Raw genomic sequence first — 20154 nt, 5'->3', positions numbered from 1 at the left:
ATAAGAGAGTTTAAAATAGCATTTGTCCCAAGGATCTCATGCTTTCCTCCATGCAAACACTGTTCTGGAATGCTACATCAAATCGATTTGATTCAGTACACTAAGGATTCGAGTTTCATAAAGTCTGGGATACAGCACCATATGAAATTACCAAGGAAGTTTCTACAACTTTTAATGCTTTATATTACTGAGCAAGGAGGTGTTCAGATTCTAAAATTCTTATAACTACGCTGTAATATGGCAAGAAACAATCTACTCTCCGACTCCCTACAAGCACTCTCATTCTTCCTCTATAATACGTTTTGCTAAGCTTCACTCATTCCAAAACCTTTACAGAAGAAAAACCAACAGAAAATGTTTTAGTTTATTTTAAATGATTCCTGAGGACTGGTATGGAGGCTCACATTTTTAATCCCAAAGCTTTGGGAGGCTGATGTAGGAGGATCACTTGAGGCCAGGAGTTTGAGACCAGCCTGGACAGCATAGTAAGACCCTGTCTCTACAAAAAATAAACAAATAAAAATAAGAAAATGATTTGTGTTCCAACTTACCTTTATGAAAACAGTTAAATATATCATCTGTCTCAGATAAATACAAAAATAAATCAAATAATGAGGGTATTTTCCTTCAGTTACTCATGTCAGCATGAACTGAAACAGCGGGCCTCTGTCGTACATTCTTCATTGTATTTAACTCTTTCTGAGTCAGACAAGGATTAAAAAGCAAGACTCTTCAAAAGCAAGAAGGAGTCAAGTGATTCAAGAAGCACAATAATTAGTCATTACCAAATGATTCTATATCGTGGTTTTGGGAGATTCTAAACAACACATGCCCCATCACCCTGGATATATAAAAATATGCAATCCTTTCTAACTTCCTCTTTGGTTGGCTTCCCAAGAACCCAACCCTACCTGACCGGCTTGTTTTCTGGGCCCACATCTGTAAAGCCCATTTCCTCCAGTTTGCAGCGCCTGTACAGCTCATAGTGCCTGGTATGGGTCTGCTCTCGCAGGTCCTCCATGTTTGTACAAATGAGCATTTCCCGCAGCTTTACAAAGTCACAGTGGTTTTCATTTTCCACTAGCCAAAAAAAAAAAAAAGAAAAGAGCAACACTGGATTTTAATTCCTGGCACACAATTAAGTGTTTGCTGAATGAACAAAGAAATGAAAACATGTAAAATAACAAATAGCAAAATGATCAGTTTGTTTAATTGCTACGATTATTTTATACAGGCAACCAAGGAAGAAACTCTTGCAGTATAAACACTGTATCATAGGCACTGTGAATTAACAGACCAGGAGATTTACTTTAAATTTAGTAGCCAATGGACCACCAGGAAATAGCAAAAGAGACAGAACTTATTGTTAACCAACTGTTCTAGTTATTTCACACTAATATTTTGTTAGCAGTTTACAAACTATCCTGAAGACGTTTCACATAATGTTTAAAAAGAGTATGTAATATTAGTTCACTAAAACTTCAAAGTAGTAAATTCTACAAACTCAAGAATACTATCTATCCATGCTATAATTATCAAATTCTTTTTATACAATACATTTATGATCCTGTGTTAGACACTATTCAAAATTAGTGAACACACTTACATGATCCTTCTTCTATGTTTACGGTGACTAGAGTACTACAAATAAATATATGTTATTGTGACCAACACTCTTTAGTATAATTATTACTTTTATATTTTTTATAAAATTAAAAACGTTACATTTTCTCGATATTTTTCATTAATTACAAAATTTATCAATTAAGAAAAAAATCAGCATTTGGAAATCTATACTAGTAAAGGTTATCTATTCACCATTAATTAGCACTATAAGTAAATGAACCATACAGTACTACTTACTTACTCATTATAATGTCAGATAAATAATCTAAATGTCAAGTGGATTTAAGTTGGCTGACTGGTTTATTCTGGAAATAGCTGGCAATACTTTTATCAGTAAAAATAAATAAATTTATAAGATGGTTGACCGTCCTCATAGTTAAGTGGTAATTAGTGATGTTTTATGTCTTAACCCTAGTTTCTACATTCACATTTTGGTCAGAGTGCCCCACTGTTGTTTCCCACCTAACAGGGTACCGCGGGGAGGTAATGTTTGTGTGGCATAATGAGAAGGGGGAGGCTCTACATGGCCTCCAGACTTTGGCTAAAATAGTACACAGCCAACTCCTCTGACAACCAATCACACCCAAACTAAGCATCACCCCAAAGAAGGCATGAAAGGCAGCTTTGAGATTACTAGATACTATTTCTATTCATCCTTTGTCTCATTTACCTTGTACAACACCCCAAGGGTACTGGCGAGCTTTGACCACCTTGTTTCCAACTTTCACCTCATCCATACTTCCCACAACAGCAAACGGCAACAGTCCCTAAAAAAGAATAACAAACACATCTCATACCAGTGTGATAACTGACTAGATAAAAGACATTTTATGTAAGAGAGAAGAGAATAATTTATTAAATAACAAACCTATTAAAATCAAATGGTCAGCTATGCCTCAGATTTTAAAACCTGCCAGTGAATATGTGTTAACTGTTCTACAAGAGTCATCTTGGCCGGGCGCGGTGGCTCACGCCTGTAATCCCAGTGCTTTGGGAGGCCGAGGTGGGTGGATCACGAGGTCAGGAGATCAAGATCACAGTGAAACCCCATCTCTACTAAAAATACAAAAAATTAGCCGGGGGCGGTGGCGGGCGCCTGTAGTCCCAGCTACTTGGGAGGCTGAGGCAGGAGAACGGTGTGAACCCGGGGGGTGGAGCTTGCAGTGATCCGAGATCACACCACTGCACTCCAGCCTGGGCGACAGAGCTAGACTCCATCCCCGCACCCCAAAAAAAAAAAAAGAGTCATCTTTGGGCCCCATAAAGAAAAGTATTTACATGCAAGGCATTATGCTATTGGGAATACACACAAACAAAAAATATCTTATTTATTTTTATTTTTTTGAGACAGTCTTGCTCTGTCGCCCAAGCTGAAGTGCAGTGACATGATCTCAGCTCACTGCAGCCTCCGCCTCCTGGGTTTCAGTGATTCTCCTGCCTCAGCCTCCCGAGTAGCTGGGATTACAGTTGTCCGCCACAACACCCAGCTTATTTTTGTATTTTTAGTAGAGACGGGGTTTCACCATGTTGGCCAGGCTGGTCTCAAACTCCTGACCTCAGGTGATCCGCCTGTCTTGGGATTATAGGTGTGAGCCATCTATAATCCCAAAATGCTGGGATTATAGGTGTCAGCCACTACACCTGGCCGAAAAACAATTTTCCCCTAAAAGACAAAGATAATGTTGAGGAAATTACACATATACACACCCACAGTATACATATTGTATATGTGACTATACAATAGTGTATTCCTATTGTGTGTGTGTGTACAGTGTGTGTGTATAGATATGATACTAATATAAAGTAGTATACAAAGTCCCAAATTAATGTCAATATAGTAAATGTCCTAGAAATTGAAAGGAGTGAGAGATCACTGGGAGCAGGAAGATACAAGCTAAGCCAGATCAAGAAGAACAAGATTTAGATGGATGAGCAAAGTGGGAAGAAATGGCTTAGAAAAGGAAAAGATTCTGAACAAAATGCAATAGCTAGGTTCAGGGGCAGGAGTAGACTGGTCTGTCTGAAGTTGAGGATTAATACAGGGGAAAAGTCTAATGTAAAAAGTATTAATTACTATGTTTAATATTTTTAAATTGACATATTTAGTTTCTTAATGGTGGCTTTCTGAATATTCTAGGTGAGCACAAGAAATAAAATTAGATGTAAAGACAATTTAACATACAGGAATTAAGATCACCTCATTTACATTAGTCAGTTTTTTTATAGACTTAGTTTAGGTACATTAATATAAAAGTGGTATGAAAAATCAGAAAAGGAAAATAGAAGAAATGGAATGAACAATTATTCAAAGTCACTGGTAGGCGCTTAACAAAGGTGACATCATTTATCCCTCACAACCACCCTTAAGATGGGCAGTATTAACCTAACTCTGTAGATATGTTAAGTCTCAGGGAGGTTAATAACTCCAATGAACATATGGCCAAGCCTGTCGGATTTCAAAATCCATGATCCTACAAAACATAACCAGGTGTTTTAAAAATGTGTTAGCTTCAAGAAAGTAAAATAAAGAACCTAGTAACCTTCCATTGTATTAAACTAAAAGTTACATGAATGTAACTTGGCACTATAACAGAGGAGGAGCGTAAATACTAGCTTTAAGAGGCCTCCTTAAAGATTTTAAGATTCTACAGCATGCAAAGAGAGGCTACAAAGTCTTCTCATGTTTATAAAGACAGGGTAGGAAGGTGTCATCTTTCTAAGGCAATTACATATGGTTCCACAAAAGGTATATCCCAGCCTCACAAATGTATCACTTTATTTTGGTGAAAGCAGGGTGAAAGAAAGAAAAATATGCTTAAAAATAAATTCTCCTTACACTTTTTCCAACTTAAAAAATAAAACAATTTCTCATACTGGACTTTTTGAAAATTCACCTTGTTTGAAGTCTTTTTGGAAGACACAAGTGAAAGTATATTAGTAGCAATATTACTAATATACTATATTAGTTACAGTATTATTTTCACATGGAAAACAGAATTAACATTCAATCAGGAGCTCACATTCATCGCAGCATTGTCCTTAGCGATAGTGTCATCATCCGTTGGGAACTGGTATATCTGGACGCCATTGCTGACCAATTCACTCATAAGCTTGATCTTAAACTCTTGTAATTCAGTTTTAGAAACCGTATCTGCTTTGGCAATCACAGGTATAATGTTTACCTATTAAGAATAAAGAAAAACAAAATCTTATTGAGGATTTTTTTTTAATCCTGTAGCTGTTTTTTCACTCAAAACCGTTCATTCTTTCCCTAAACCTAGATTGGAAGGCTGGCAAACTACGGTCCATCTCGCTGTTGATTTTTATACATAAAGATTTACAGGAACACTGCCATGCCCATTTGCTTGTGTACTGTCTACAGTTGCATTCACACTACAACAGCAGAGATGAGTTACTGCTGCCAGAAACCATAGGGCCTATGAAGCCCGGTGTATTCACAGCCTAGCCCTCTGCAGAAAAGGCATGCCAACCCAGACCTAGATGGCCACTCTCCTGTATATATACACCCCTTACACGTTCATTCCTACAGATGCTGGCCACACAATCTTTTTTTTTTTGAGATGGAGTCTCGCTCTAATCCAGGCTGGTGTGCAGTGGTGCAATCTCAACTCACTGCAACCACTGCGTTCCGGGTTTAAGTGATTCTCTTCCCTCAACCTCCCAAGTAGCAGGGATTCCAGGCACCTCAATCAATGCTTTCAGAAAGCAGAACTCTTGTAAGATTAATCTTTCATTTGAATTTAGGTTTAGAAATCTCACATTTTCTTTTAAAATCTTGCAATTTCATCATATACTTAAAAAGTAAAATGTGATAAAAGGTAAACTGAATTGGCTCCTTAATTCACTAAGAATTTCTATTTTTTAATAATCTAAGCACTAAGTAACCAGGGTGATTGATCCCTCAGCAAAACTAAAAGACAGGTGAAGCTTCTCTTTCTGCCTCTTGTTTCAGGACTGACTCCATGCCTACCTGTGCCCCATTGTCACAGACTTACTTAGACAGCAGAGGAAGGAAACCGTACATACTAATACCAATTAAAAGTGTTCATGATGCAAAGGAGTAACTTCCTCAATATTATTTAAAGTCCTATCACTGACAGAGGGGAAGAGATTTGAGATTGTGAAGACTGAGTAACTTGTAAATTTAGTTCTATAAGATTAATATCCCCACAAAAGACTGATAGCTCCACAAATTTGTGACTGGTGGTTAAGTTTTTTAGTTTGTTTTTCATCAAAAACCTCAGGCTAATCAGTCATATGTATCAAGAGAGTAAAACCACAATGTAATTTTCAGATTAAAAGTAAAAAATTAGCCAGGCATGGTGGCTCACGCCTGTAATTCCAGCACTTTGGGAGGCTGAGGCAGGTGGATCACCTGAGGTCGGGAGTTCGAGACCAGCCTGACCAACATGTACAAACCCCATCTCTACTAAAAATACAAAAAACTTAGGTGGGCATGGTGGTGCATGCCTGTAATCCCAGCTACTCGGTAGGCTGCGGCAGGAGAATCGCTTGAACCTAGGAGGCAGAGGCTGCAGTGAGCCAAGATCACGTCATTGCATTCCACACTTCAGCCTGGGCAACAAGAGTGAAGAAAATGTGGCACATATACACCATGGAATACCATGCAGCCATAAAAAAGGATGAGTTCATGTCCTTTGTAGGGACACAGATGCAGCTGGAAACCATCATTCTCAGCAAACTATCACAAGAACGGAAAACCAAACACCGCATGTTCTCACTTATAGGTGGGATCGATCAATGAGAACACTTGGACACAGGAAGGGGAACATCACACACTGGGGCCTGTTGTGGGGTGGGGGAGCGGGGAGGGATAGCATTAGGAGATACACTTAATGCAAATGACGAGTTAATGGGTGCGGCACACCAACATGCCACATGTATACATATGTAACAAACCTGCACGTTGTGCACATGTACCCTAGAACTTAAAGTATAATAAAAAATAAATTAAAAAGAGGAAAAAATTATAATTCCTATCTATTCTTAATTTTTTTCTCTTCTCAAATTTCACATTGATGCCAAGTATATATCTGAATGTATCAGTCTTCCATATGCTCCAAAGGAGAGAAATGTTTTCTATCTATCTATGAAATTAATGGCAGAAAACTTTCTAGCAATCCTAAGTAAACAACTCTCCTGTTAAATTAGTCAAAGTACATAAACATTTTGATGCCAGGTCCTTAGTTTCAATATTATATACTTAGGTATTCAACAAATTATGCCAAGTTAATAACTTAGAATTGCTTGCACAATAAACTGCAGTAGACTGAATACTAAACATCAATGTTTACATGACTATTAGAAGGAAGGAAAGTAACAGATATTGCCCAAAGAGGGTCACTTGCCACCAATGGCATAAGAGAAGATAACTTTCCATGTCAAGCAGTTGAGTGTTCTGATTTTGAGGAAAAGAAGACAACTATCCGGCGGCAGCCTGGGGAGTGGAGATGAGGTCAGCAAGCACACCTCTCATCTTTATGTAGTGCCCTTGTGTAAGTTAGAATTTCCCTACACCCGCCAGCTGCCCCTACAAAAAATCTGTGTATTGCTATTTCCAATGGGCCAAATCAAGTATTTTAAGCATATCCTGGTTTTTCCTTTAAACTTATAACAAAGCTTAGGTGTTAACTTCCTGTCTAGTTTGTACAATAGAAAGATAAAGGCAGGATTTTGATAAGGGAGTCCCAATTTTAGAATTCGTCTCTCATCAACTGAATAAGGCAGAAATGGGTAGTGACAATCTTTAAATGAGTGCATGATACCCGTGACCTTTACTGTTACCATAAAAGATTTCATATTGGTTTGAGTGAAATAAGGTATTGGTCAAAAGGTAGTATTGTAAAGCTCATCAATGTCTTTACAGCTGCCCCCCCATCATCTGTGGGTTCTGCATCCACAGATTCAACCGAGGATCAAAAATATTAGGGGAAAAATTTTTTTTAATGACAATACAATAAAAATAATACAAATTTAAAAATACAGTATAACAACTATTCACATAGCATTTACATTGTATTAGATTTGTTTTTTTCAAGATGGAGTCTAGCTGTCACCCAGGCTGGAGTGCTGTCACGTGATCTCGGCTCACTGCAACCTCCGCCTTCCAGGTTCAAATGATTCTCCTGCCTCAGCCTCCCCAGTAGCTGGGATTACAGGTGCCTGCTACCATGCCCAGCTTTTAGTATTTTTATTTATTTATTTATTTATTTTTTGAGACGGAGTCTCGCTCTGTCGCCCAGGCTGGAGTGCAGTGGGCGATCCCAGCTCACTGCAAGCTCCGCCTCCCGGGTTCATGCCATTCTCCTGCCTCAGCCTTCTGAGTAGCTGGGACTACAGGCGCCCGCCACCTCGCCCTGCTAATTTTTTGTATTTTTAGTAGAGACGGGGTTTCACCGTGTTAGCCAGGATGGTCTCGATCTCCTGACCTCATGATCCGCCTGCCTCAGCCTCCCAAAGTGCTGGGATTACAGGCGTGAGCCACCACGCCCAGCCAATTTTTTGTGTTTTTAATAGAGACGGAGTTTCACTATGTTGGCCAGGCTGGTCTCGAACTCCTGACCTCATGATCCGCCCTCCTCAGCCTCCGAAAGTGCTGGGATTACAACCATGGGCCACCACACCTGGCCTGTAGTAGGGATTATAATGAGTAATCTAGAGATTATTTAAAGTATATGCAAGGATACAAGTATGTTATATACAGTCATGTGCTACTTAACCATGGTGACATGGTTTGGATGTGTGTCTTCGCCCAAAATCTCATGTAAAATTGTAATCCCCAGTGTTGGCGGGGTCTGGTGAGAGGGACTGGATCATGGGGACAGAGTTGCCCCTTGCTATTCTTGTGGTAGTGAGCAAGTTCTCACGAGATCTGGTTGTTCAAAAGTGTGTAGCACCTCCCCCTGCTCTCTCTTCCTCCTTCTCAGGTCATGTAAGACATGCCTGCTTTCCCTTCACCTTCCGCCACGGTTTTAAGTTTCCTGAGGCCTCCCCATCCAGGCTTCTTGTACAGCCTAAGGAACTGTAAGTCAATTAAACCTCTTTTCTTCATAAATTACCCAGTCTCAGATAGTTCTTTATAGCAATGCAAGAACAGACTAATACACATGTTGACAGGAATGCGAATATGACCTTAGGTGATTTTGATGTTGTGTGAACATCACAGAGTATACTCTCACAAACCTTGATGTTATAGCCTATGACACACCTAGGCTGTATAGTATGGCTCATTGTTTCTAGACTAGAAGCCTGTATAGCATGTAATTACACTGGATACTGTAGACAACTATAATACAATGGTAAGTATGTGTATATGTAGGCAACTATAATACAATGGTATGTGTGTATCTAAACATATCTAAATACAGAAACATATAATACAGTACAGTAAAAATAAGGTATAATCTTATGGGACCACTATTCCATATTTGGTCCCTTGTTGACTAAAATATAGTTTTGCACTGCAAGACTGTCCTACACTATTTTATATAAGGAATTTCAGCATCCTCAGGGTATTGAAACCAATCCCCCTTGGATACCAAGGGATGACTAGGAAGCATCTAGAATTAGTTATTACAAGAGTTTGCAGGTTGAACTGCTGGTTCAAGGTGGACTGCCTCTGAACAAGTGCTCATTAGCTCTTCCATTTATTCCTGAAAATCCACTAAGGGAATACATCAATATAAATTGTTAGAAGTACCATATGACCCAGCCATCCCATTACTGGGTACATACCCAAAGGATTATAAATCATGCTGCTATAAAGACACATGCACATGTATGTTTATTGCGGCACTATTCACAATAGCAAAGACTTGGAATCAACCCAAATGTCCATCAGTGACAGACTGGATTAAGAAAATGTGGTACATATACACCATGGAATACTATGCAGCCATAAAAAAGGATGAGTTTGTGTCCTTTGTAGGGACATGGATGCAGCTGGAAACCATCATTCTCAGCAAACTATCACAAGAACAGAAAACCAAACACCGCATGTTCTCACTCATAGGTGGGAACTGAACAATAAGATTACTTGGACTCGGGAAGGGGAACATCACACACTAGGGCCTATCATGGGGAGGGGGAAGGAGGGAGGGATTGCATTGGGAGTTATACCTAACGTAAATGACGAGTTGATGGGTGCAGCACACCAACATGGCACAAGTATACATATGTAACAAACCTGCACGTTATGCACATGTACCCTAGAACTTAAAGTATAATAATAATAATAAAATAAATAAATAAATAAATAAAATTGCTCCTGGCTAACACTTCTTAAAGACTTCTGATGACTCAAAGGTGGGTAGGTTGGCCAGTACCTCGAATACCAATACATAAATATCCTCAATAAACTGTGCCTGTTAATTTTTAAATAAGTTTTAAATAACAATAAATAACAGAGGTCCTTCATATATGCCAGGCATTGTGCTAAATGCTTTGTAATGTTCATCTCAGCTAATCTTCCCAAACGTCTTAGAGTGAGCTCTCCCTAGCCCTTTTTTTTTTTGAGATGGAGTCTCGTTCTGTTGCCCAGGCTGGAGTGCAGTGTCGTGAATTCAGCTCATTGCAAGCTCCACCTCCCGGGTTCACCACATTCTTCTGCCTCAGCCACCCGAGTAGCTGGGACTACAGGCGCACGCCACCACACCCTGCTGATTTTTTTTTGTATTTTTAGTAGAGACAGGGTTTTACAGTGTTAGCCAGGATGGTCTCGATATCCTGACCTCGTGATTCGCCCGCCTCAGCCTCCCAAAGTACTGGGATTACAAGCATGAGCCACCGCGCCTGGCCTCTAGCCCTATTTTACACATGAAAAATTGAATCTGAGCTCATCCAGGGCCACAGAGCTGCTAAGTGGTGGGGCTGAAGCAGAATCCAAGCAGTTCAGCATGACGGCCATGTCCTAACCCCTCTTGACTGCCTGTTTTATACCCGGATGGGGAGACCTCAGCTAACTTTTAAGACAATCTTCTTTTTTTTTTTTTTTCCAGATGGAGTTTCACTCTGTTGCCCAGGCTGGAGTGCAGTGGTGCAATCTCGGCTTACTACAACCTCCACCTCCTGGGTTCAAGCGATTCTCCTGCCTCAGTCTCCCGAGTAGCTAGGGCTACAGGCGTGTGCCATCATGCCCGGCTAATTTTTGTGTTTTTAGTAGAGACAGGGTTTCACTATGTTGGCCAGGCTGGTCTCGAATTCCTGACCTTGTGATCCACCCACCTTGGCCTCCCAAAGTGCTGGGATTACAGGCATGAGCCACCATGTCCAGCCCAACAACCTTCTTATGTAAAATAAGAGGCAGGTAGTTTTACAGGGTAGTTTACACTTTTATCATAAAAAATAAAGAATATATTTAAATCACCAAAGTTGGAAAAGATTAGATAATATATACTTACACAGTATACTAAAGCAAACTTCTATGGCAGATAGGCTCTTACTGAGCATGCCTATTTGCTAAACCCTCTATTTACATGGATCAATTTAATTAATTCTCATATCTGCCTCTTGAGGTAGTTCTTCTCCCTAGTTTTTATTTAAAAGTGGAAGACACTGAAAATCACTTAAGTTCACTGAGGCTCAGAGGGCTAAAGAAACTTGCAAGATCAGACAGCTAGTAAATGACAGAGCCAATATTTAGAGCCATCCTCCACTGACACCAGCTTCTACAAATCTTTATACAAACTACCTCATGTTGCTCCACTCTAGCTAAGACAAAACTGCACACTCTTGTTTTTATGTTCCTTTAACAAATATGAATTTCCATATAATCAGACTCAACTATGAAAACAACTGGTTAAATGGTTAGAACATCTGATCACATGTGATCAGGTGAACAGACTGTCATATAAGCTACATCAATTTTTGCTAAAACCAGGGGACCAAGTGATTAGTCAAAAGTAAATCGACTGATGTGCCAAAGCTTCACTAGGCAGGCCTTCAGGCTTTCCATACAGGTTTCTGCAGAGAAAGAAGCAGCACCCAGAACCTTGGATTTTGAATTCAACTTACACAGTTAGTAACCAGGATCATGAAAGCTTCATTTTGCATACCATTTGAGATTACGGAAAATTCTAATGTTTCTTTAATATAAGATTACTGTCTTTAGCCATCTTTTAAACAAATATAAAAATCTGAAGTGAGTTAGTTTATGAATTTTTCTATAGCTCCCCTAAATTTATATATAGCTCCTTGACTCAGAAATTCAAAAATAGGTTTTCTCAGTATGGTCCAAATTAAAATGTATTTTATGACAATATCTTTTTTTTTTTTTTTGAGACGGAGTCTCGCTCTATCGCCCAGGCTGGAGTGCAGTGGCCAGATCTCAGCTCACTGCAAGCTCCGCCTCCCGGGTTTACGCCATTCTCCTGCCTCAGCCTCCCGAGTAGCTGGGACTACAGGCGCCAGCCACCTCGCCCGGCTAGTTTTTTGTGTTTTTTAGTAGAGACGGGGTTTCACCGTGTTAGCCAGGATGGTCTCGATCTCCTGACCTCGTGATCCACCCGTCTCGGCCTCCCAAAGTGCTGGGATTACAGGCTTGAGCCACCGCGCCCGGCCATTTTATGACAATATCTAATGAAACATTAGACCTTAATCCTTGTTAATGAAGTTCTTCTCACTTAATAGTTTCATAAAGTAAAATTAGTATCAACTAAATTCTGCATTAAAAATGTAGAGAATACCAATGTTCTGGCATGCAATTTAATCACTAAAAAGGGAACTACAATTTTATTGCAATATTCCTTCTTTGCATCTCATCTTCCAAATTGAATTTCTCTGAAAAAATAAGCTAGATGGAAATATAAAATGTTTTAAAGATTTCCAGGCACTGGGCATGGTGGCTCATGCCTGTAGTTCTAGCACTTGAAGAGACCAAGGAAGGAAAATCACTTAAGTCCAGGAGTTTGAGACCAACTGGGCAACACTGCAAGACACCCAACTCTATATAAAAAAAAAATTTTAAAAGTTAGCTGGTGTGGTAGTACACGCCTACAGTCCCAGCTACCTGGGAGGCTGAGGCAGGAAGATCATTTGAGCCCACAAGTTTGAGGCTGCAGTAAGCCACGATCTCACAACTACCTCCAGTCTGGGTGACAGAGTGACTCTATGTCTAAAAAAAAATAATTAAAAAAAGATGCACAGGATAAAAGTTACAGTACATACCCATATTAAAAATATTTTAATAGTTCAAAATAAATATGAAAGTATGGTAAGTTGATTCCTTTCCTCAACCCACCTTGCTGTCAAGGTTCTTCATGGTTAAAAGATCAAGTGTCTTCAGAGAGTGGCCTGTTGGTGAAATGAAGTAGAGGCACACATGGATGCGAGAATCATGGTAGGTAAAGAGAGAACGCTTAATCTTCAGCTCTTCTTGGAGATAGGCCTCAAACTGAGCATCTATGTAGTCAACTATTGGTTGGTAGCTGAAAAATTATTTAAATGTTTAATACAACATTATTTGTGCTACCTTACGGTATCTGTGCAACTCTTAGAAGTCTGAGGTCTATATTTTCATTGATTAATAAACAGTTAATATCTATGCTCAATAGATAACTGTAGTGATAAAAAAATGTGCAGAACATGCACAAAAGCTATACAAATGCTTCTCAACTTACAATGGTGTTACATCATGATAAATCCATCACATAAGCTGAAAATATTAGCTGAAAGGCATTTAATATCCAAATAAACCTATCATAAAGTTGAGAAATCATTAAGTCAAACTATCCTAAATTCAGTATCATTTGTACTTCCAAAACCGTCAGGGTAATCTGTGCTTGAAACGGTATTGAATTTACATTGATTCATTCTCATAGTCACTCACACACTGAGTCCCTTTCTGACACAGCTTCCCACACTTACCAGACTGCTGAAAGAGGCTGGCAGCAGTCTAATTTGTAATCAGATTGGTACATGGCTTATTATTTACCTAATTGAGAAAATGCATAGATATCAATACTCAAAAGATATTTAAGCAAATGCATAGATATCAATACTCAAAAGATATTTAAGTCAAAGTCCATGACTCCTTGCCTCTTAGATTTACAGGGCACGAAAAGCGTAAGTAAAGAAGAAAGGCATACATCAGCTGAAAGTATCTAACTAGTAATGCTGGCATGTTTTTATTTTTATTTAATTATAAATAAAGGAAAGGCCAATTACATCCTCTGCTCAGATAACTCCTCCCTGGAAATGCAGTCTTCCTTCTGGCTGTCTCATGTTATTCAGCCTTCAAGATGCAAATCAAATCACCGTGCATGTGCAGAGCAGTGTGCTAATGCTGTTCCAAGAATAGTCTGTGAGCATTCCAAGTTCTGATATTGCAGAACTTGTCTTTGCAACTTACTTTTCTACTCTTAACTATTCTCATTAAACAAATCTGGGTTTCCAAGTGAAAATAACAGCAAACAGTTCCCATGTCAAATTCCCTGGAAACCTTTGTAATTATCCTTCTAGCCCTATAATGAACCAGTACCTTGAGCAGCTGAGGTACTTAATAAATGTGTACAGAATTAAATTCTTCTATAAAGTTGCCTGACCTTCTAGTCCTTGAGGATCATCACTTCTTTTAAAATTATAGAATACACATTGTTCTCCCTATGCAAATGGTAAACAACGTGAGGACTGAGACAGTATCTTATACATCTGTGTTTTCCACTAGAACTAGCATAGGCTAGGCTCAGTGGCTCACATCTGTAATCCCAATGGTTTGGGAGACCAAGGCAGGAGGATCACTTGAGGCCAGGAGTTCAAGAACAGCCTGAGCAACAACACAGCAAGACCCCCTAAAAAATTTTAAAAATCAGCCAGGCATTGTGAGGTGCCTATAGTCCTAGCTACTTGGGAGGCTGAGACGGGAGATCCCTTAAGCCCAGAAATTCAAAGCTGCAGTGAGCTGTGATTGTGCCACTGCACACCAGCCTAGGTGACAAAGCAAGATTCTGTTTTAAATGAATGTTTTAAAAAAAATTCATTTAAACACAGGGTCTCGCTGTGTTGCCCCGGGCTGGTCTTGAACTCCTAGCCTGAAGCAATCATCCTGCCTTGGCCTCCTAAAGCACTGGGATGACAGGCATGAGCCACCACACCTGGCCTCAAAAAATGATATATTTTTTAATAAGTAAATAAATTAAATAAATAGCATAAAACCTTGAACATTACAAGAATTCAATTCATCATCAGAGTGATTATTATAACAACAGTAAGTGGTCCTTCGGAAAGTGGTCTAAACGTGACCCAATAGGATTCACTTCCCAAAACAATAAAATGGGAAAAATGAATATGTTAAGTATATATTTCAAATAAACATTCTAAAGAAGCTTTTATTAATGACCTGAAATAGGTCAGTAAGAGGACCTATTATATGACCTAAATAAATAACCATAAATATTCCTCTATCTGAATGTTTTGTCTTATGCTATTCAAGAATGAAAACCGTCAAGATTTTCTGCTAAATAAATAATATGCCATTCTTTCATAATCTGGACAAAAAGATAAAAATATGAATCAGAGAGATTAAAAGACACAAGATATAATGAGAAGATCTAACATAAATTTCATCAGTTTTCAAAGAAAAAAACAGAAAAAGGGGCAGAGGCAATATTTACAGAAGAAATGTCTGAGATTTTTTAAAAAGAACTGACAGACACTATTCAGAGTCAAGAACTCAAACATATCACAAGCAGGGTAAATTAGAAATAAAAAAAACCCAGATACAGCATAGCAAAATTGGAGAACAATAAAAACAAAGATCTTAAAAGCACTGGAGGAAAAAAAGGAGAGGATCCTTAAGGGAGACTCCTTAATAGCAAAGATAGAAGCCAGGAGAGACTGGAATGATATTTCCAATGGAAGAGAACTGGCAACCCAGAATTGTATATCCAACTAAAATTTCAAGTATGTGAGCAAAACAGAAATTTTTGGTTAATAAATGGTAATAAACATATACTGGTCATATAATAATACCTTGTGTAGTTAAAAAACAGAGAACTCGGCCAGGCATGGTTGCTCACTGTAATTCTAGCACTTTGGGAGGCCAAGGCTGGAAGATTACCTGAGGTCAGGAGTTCAAGACCAGCCTGGCCAACACGGTGAAACCCTGTCACTACAAAAATACAAAAATTAGCCAGGCATGATGGCGGGTGCCTGTAATCCCAGGTACTCAGGAGGCTGAGGCAGGAGAACTGCTGGAGTGCAGGAGGTAGAAGTTGCAGTGAGCCAAGATCGCTTCATTGTACTCTAGCCTGGGTGACAATGAGACTCCACCTCAAAATTAAAAAAAAAAAATAGAAAGAGAGAGAACTCGGTCAGGTAGTGGCTCACGCCTGCAATCTCAGCACTTTGGGAGGCCAAGGCAAGAAGATCGCTTGAGGCCAGGAGTTTGAAATCAGCCTGGCCAACATGGCAAAATCCCACCTCCACTAAAAATACAAAAATTAGCTGGTGGGGTGGCGTGTGCCTGCAGTCCCAGCTACACAGGAGGCTGAGGCTTAAGAATCACTTGAACCCAGGAGGGGGAGGCTACAGTAAGCCGAGATCGCACCACTGCACTTCAGCCTGGGTGATGGAGTGAGACTGTCTCAAAAAAAATAAAATAAAAAGAGAGAGAGAGAGTTAATATATAATAGTAATCAGGAAAAGAGATTAACAAAATTTAACTGTTCTAAATTTAATTTCATTGTCTATTTGTATTATCAAGGAGAAGTATACACACTCATCTTCAACCTTAAGTGAAAGATCATATGTGATAATGTGTAAGAGAACCACTATAAACATAGAAATCAGGCAAGAAAGGAAAAATAAATATAGAACTGGCAGGACAAATGGGAAACACAAAAAAAGATGGTAGATTTAAACCTAAATTTATCGGTAATTACATTAATTGTGAAGGAACTACACGATCAAATAAAGGGTAAGCATTTTCAGATTGGGCTTTAAAAGGACAATATACTCAATAAGAAACATGTCTAAAGCACAAGGGCACAGAAAGGTTCAAAGTGAAGGGACTGAAAAACTACACCAAACATACATAAGAAAGCTGCACACAACACAGACATGGAAGCATTACAAGAGAAAAACGGTCACTACATAACAATAAAAGTGTCAATGCTTCAGGATAAAATAAAAATGGAGATTAGAAATCTACTGAAGTTGGCCGGGCACGGTGGCTCAAGCCTGTAATCCCAGCACTTTGGGAGGCCGAGACGGGTGGATCACGAGGTCAGGAGATCGAGACCATCCTGGTCTACAAGGTGAAACCCCGTCTCTACTAAAAAATACAAAAACTAGCCAGGCGAGGTGGCGGGCGCCTGTAGTCCCAGCTACTCGGGAGGCTGAGGCAGGAGAATGGCGTAAACCTGGGAGGCGGAGCTTGCAGTGAGCTGAGATCCGGCCACTGCACTCCAGTCCGGGCGACAGAGCGAGACTCCGCCTCAAAAAAAAAAAAAAGAAATCTACTGAAGTTGTTGGCCGGGCGTGGTGACTCATGCCTGTAATCCCAGCACTTTGGGAGGCTGAGAAGGGTAGATCGCCCGAGGTCAGGAGTTCGAGGCCAGCCTGGTCAACATGGTGAAACCCCATCTCTACTAAAAATACAAAAATTAGCTGCGTGTGCTGGTGGGCACCTGTAATCCCAGGTACTTGGAAGGCTGAGGCAGGAGAATCGCTTGAACCCGGGAGGCGTGGTTACAGTGAGCCGAGATCACGCCACTGCACTCTATCCTGAGCAACGGAGTGAGACTCTACCTCAAAAAAGAAAAACACATCTGGAGAAAGCACCCAAGTTCCTGGCTAAAGATTGATATGTACATGCAGGACAGCAAAATACCCATGACCATGGCCATTTCCTATATTAGAGCTATGCTAGTGGTTACAACATGCTATACACTTCTGAAAATTCATTTTGAATGTACACTTAAAATCAGTAAAGTTAGGCCGGGAGAGGTGGCTCACGCCTGTAATCCCAGCACTTTGGGAGACCAAGGCAAGCAGATCACTTGAGGTTAGGAGTTTGAGACCAGCCTGACCAACATTGTGAAACCCTGTCTCTACTGTTTCAAAAATTAGCCAGGTATCATGGCGGGCACCTGTAATCCCAGCTGTTCGGGAGGCTGAGGCATGAGAATCACCTGAACCCGGGAGGTGGAAGTTGCAGTGAGCTGAGATTGTGCCACTGCACTCTGGCCTAGGTGACAAAGCGAGACCCTGCCTCAAAAAAAAAAAAATCAGTAAAGTTTATTCTATGTATACATTAATAAAGCTTATTTAAAAAGAACTAAACAAAGGTCTGGGGAAAAAAAAGCCTATTTCAGAGCAGTGGCTCCTCTGGAGGAAGAAATGGGACTGAACACACGGGAATGGCTAAAGTGTGTTCCAACTGATCTACACCATTTGATATTTTCACAGAATCATATTTATATATTGCTTTGGTAATTGATAGAATACAAACAATCCAACAAATAAGTTAATGAGAAAAAACAAGTTATAAAATGGGCAAAAGAAGAAAGCATTCCCCTTGAGAACTGAAACAAGATAAGGATGCCTGCGCTCACCACTCTTATTTCACACAGTACTTGAAGTCCTGGTCAGAGAAATCAGGCAAGAGACAGAAATAAAAGGCATCCAAATAGGAAAGAAAAAGGCAAATTATATCTTTGCAGACAATATAATTTCATGCCTAGAAAACTCCAAAGACTCCGCCAAATGGCTCCTGAACTGATAAACAACTTCAGTGAAGTTTCAAGATACAAAATCAATATACAAAAAATCAGCAGCATTTCTGTATATCAATAATGGTCAAGCTGAGAGCCAAATCAAGAATACAATGCCATGTACAAGAGACACACACACACACACACTCAGTCACTCACTCATGCAAAAGCCTAGGAATATATCTAACCAAGGAGGTGAAAGATATCTGCAAAGAGAACTACAAAACACTGCTAGAAGAAATCACAGATGACACCAACAAACTAAAAAACATTCCATGCTCATGGAATCAATATAGTTGGAAGAATCAATAGTTAAAATGGCCATACTGCCCAAAGCAATCTGCAGACTCAACGCTAACGCTGTTTTTTTGTTTTGTTTTTGAGACAGGTATCACTCTGTCCACCCAGGCTGGAAGGGCAGTGGCATGATCACGGCTCACTGCAGCTTCGACTTCCCAGGCTCAGGTGATAGTCCCACTTCGGCCTCCCAAGTAGCTGGCAGTATAGGTGCCCACCAACATGTCTGGTTAATTTTTTAACATTTTTTGTAGAGACAGGGTCCCACCATGTTGCCCAGGCTAATATCAAGACTCCTGAGCCAGCGATCCTCTCCTTGACCTCCCAAAGTGCTAGGATTACAGGCATAAGGTACCACAACTGGCCTCAACGCTATTTCTATCAAACTACCAATGTCATTTTTCACAGAATTAGAAAAAACTATTCTAAAATTCATAATAGCCAAAGCAATACTAAGCAAAAGAACAAAGCCTGAGGAATCACATTACTTGACTTCAAACTATAAGGCTACAATAACCAAAACAGTATGGTTGTGGTACAAAAACAGAGAAATAGACCAATGGAAGAGAATAGAGAACCTAGAAATAAAGCCGCACACCTACAGGCATCTGATCTTCAACAAAGCTGACAAAAATAAGCAATGGGGAAAGGACTCTCTATTCAATAAATGGTGCTAGGACAACTGGCTAGCCATATGCAGAAGAATGAAACTGGACCCCTACGTTTGACCATAAACAAAAATTAACTCAAGATGGATTAAAGACTTAAATGTAAGACCTCAAACAATAAGAATCCTGGCAGAAAACCTAGAAAACCCCATGCTGGACATTGGCCTTGGAAAAGAATTTATGATTAAGTTCTCAAAAGCAAATGCAACAAAAACAAAAATTGTTGAGTGGGACCTAATTACACTAAAGAGCTTCTACATAGCAAAACAAACCATCATCAGAGTAAACACACAACCTACACAATGGGAGAAAATTTTTACAAACTATACATCCAACTATAGTCTAGCAGCCAGAATCTGTAAGAAACTAACAATTAAACAAGGAAAAAACAACCCCATTAAAAAGTGGCCAAAAGACATGGACATACAAGCAGCAACAAACATGAAAAAAAGCTCAACATAACTCATCAGAGAAATGCAAATCAAAACCACAATGAGATACCATCTTACAACAGTCAGAATGGCTATTATTAAAAAGTCAAAACAAAACAGATACTGGCGAGACTGTAGAGAAAAGGAAATGCTTGTACCCTGTTGGTGGGAATGTAAATTAATGCAGCCACTGTGGAAAGCAGTTTGGAGTATTCTCAAAGAACTTAAAACAGAACTACGATTCGACCCAGCTATTCCAACTTAGAATATATCCAAAAGAAAATACATCGTTCTACCAAAAAGACACATGTACTCGTATGTTCATCATAGCTCTGTTTACAATAGCAAAGACCTGGAATCAACCTAGCTGCCCATTAATGT

General features: G+C 39.6%; 1 protein-coding gene across 9 annotated transcripts in view; it reads right to left on the bottom strand.

The window, feature by feature from the left end:
• SEPTIN10 (septin 10) overlaps positions 1-20154 on the bottom strand; it is a 75604-nt gene that overhangs the window by 20401 nt on the left and 35049 nt on the right. For all 9 annotated transcript variants that reach the window (XM_033175494.1, XM_033175499.1, XM_033175492.1 and 6 more), the window contains 4 exons: positions 12905-13091; positions 4647-4808; positions 2297-2393; positions 912-1080 (listed from right to left, as the gene is read on the bottom strand). In XM_033175494.1, coding sequence (XP_033031385.1) covers positions 912-1080; positions 2297-2393; positions 4647-4808; positions 12905-13091 — 615 coding nt within the window. The remainder of the gene's footprint in view (positions 1-911; positions 1081-2296; positions 2394-4646; positions 4809-12904; positions 13092-20154) is intronic.

This window comes from Trachypithecus francoisi, unplaced genomic scaffold (assembly GCF_009764315.1).
Source record: "Trachypithecus francoisi isolate TF-2019V2 unplaced genomic scaffold, Tfra_2.0 Lachesis_group17, whole genome shotgun sequence".
In the NCBI taxonomy this organism is placed as follows: Eukaryota; Metazoa; Chordata; class Mammalia; order Primates; family Cercopithecidae; genus Trachypithecus; species Trachypithecus francoisi.
This window is presented reverse-complemented; position numbering and strand designations above follow the sequence as displayed.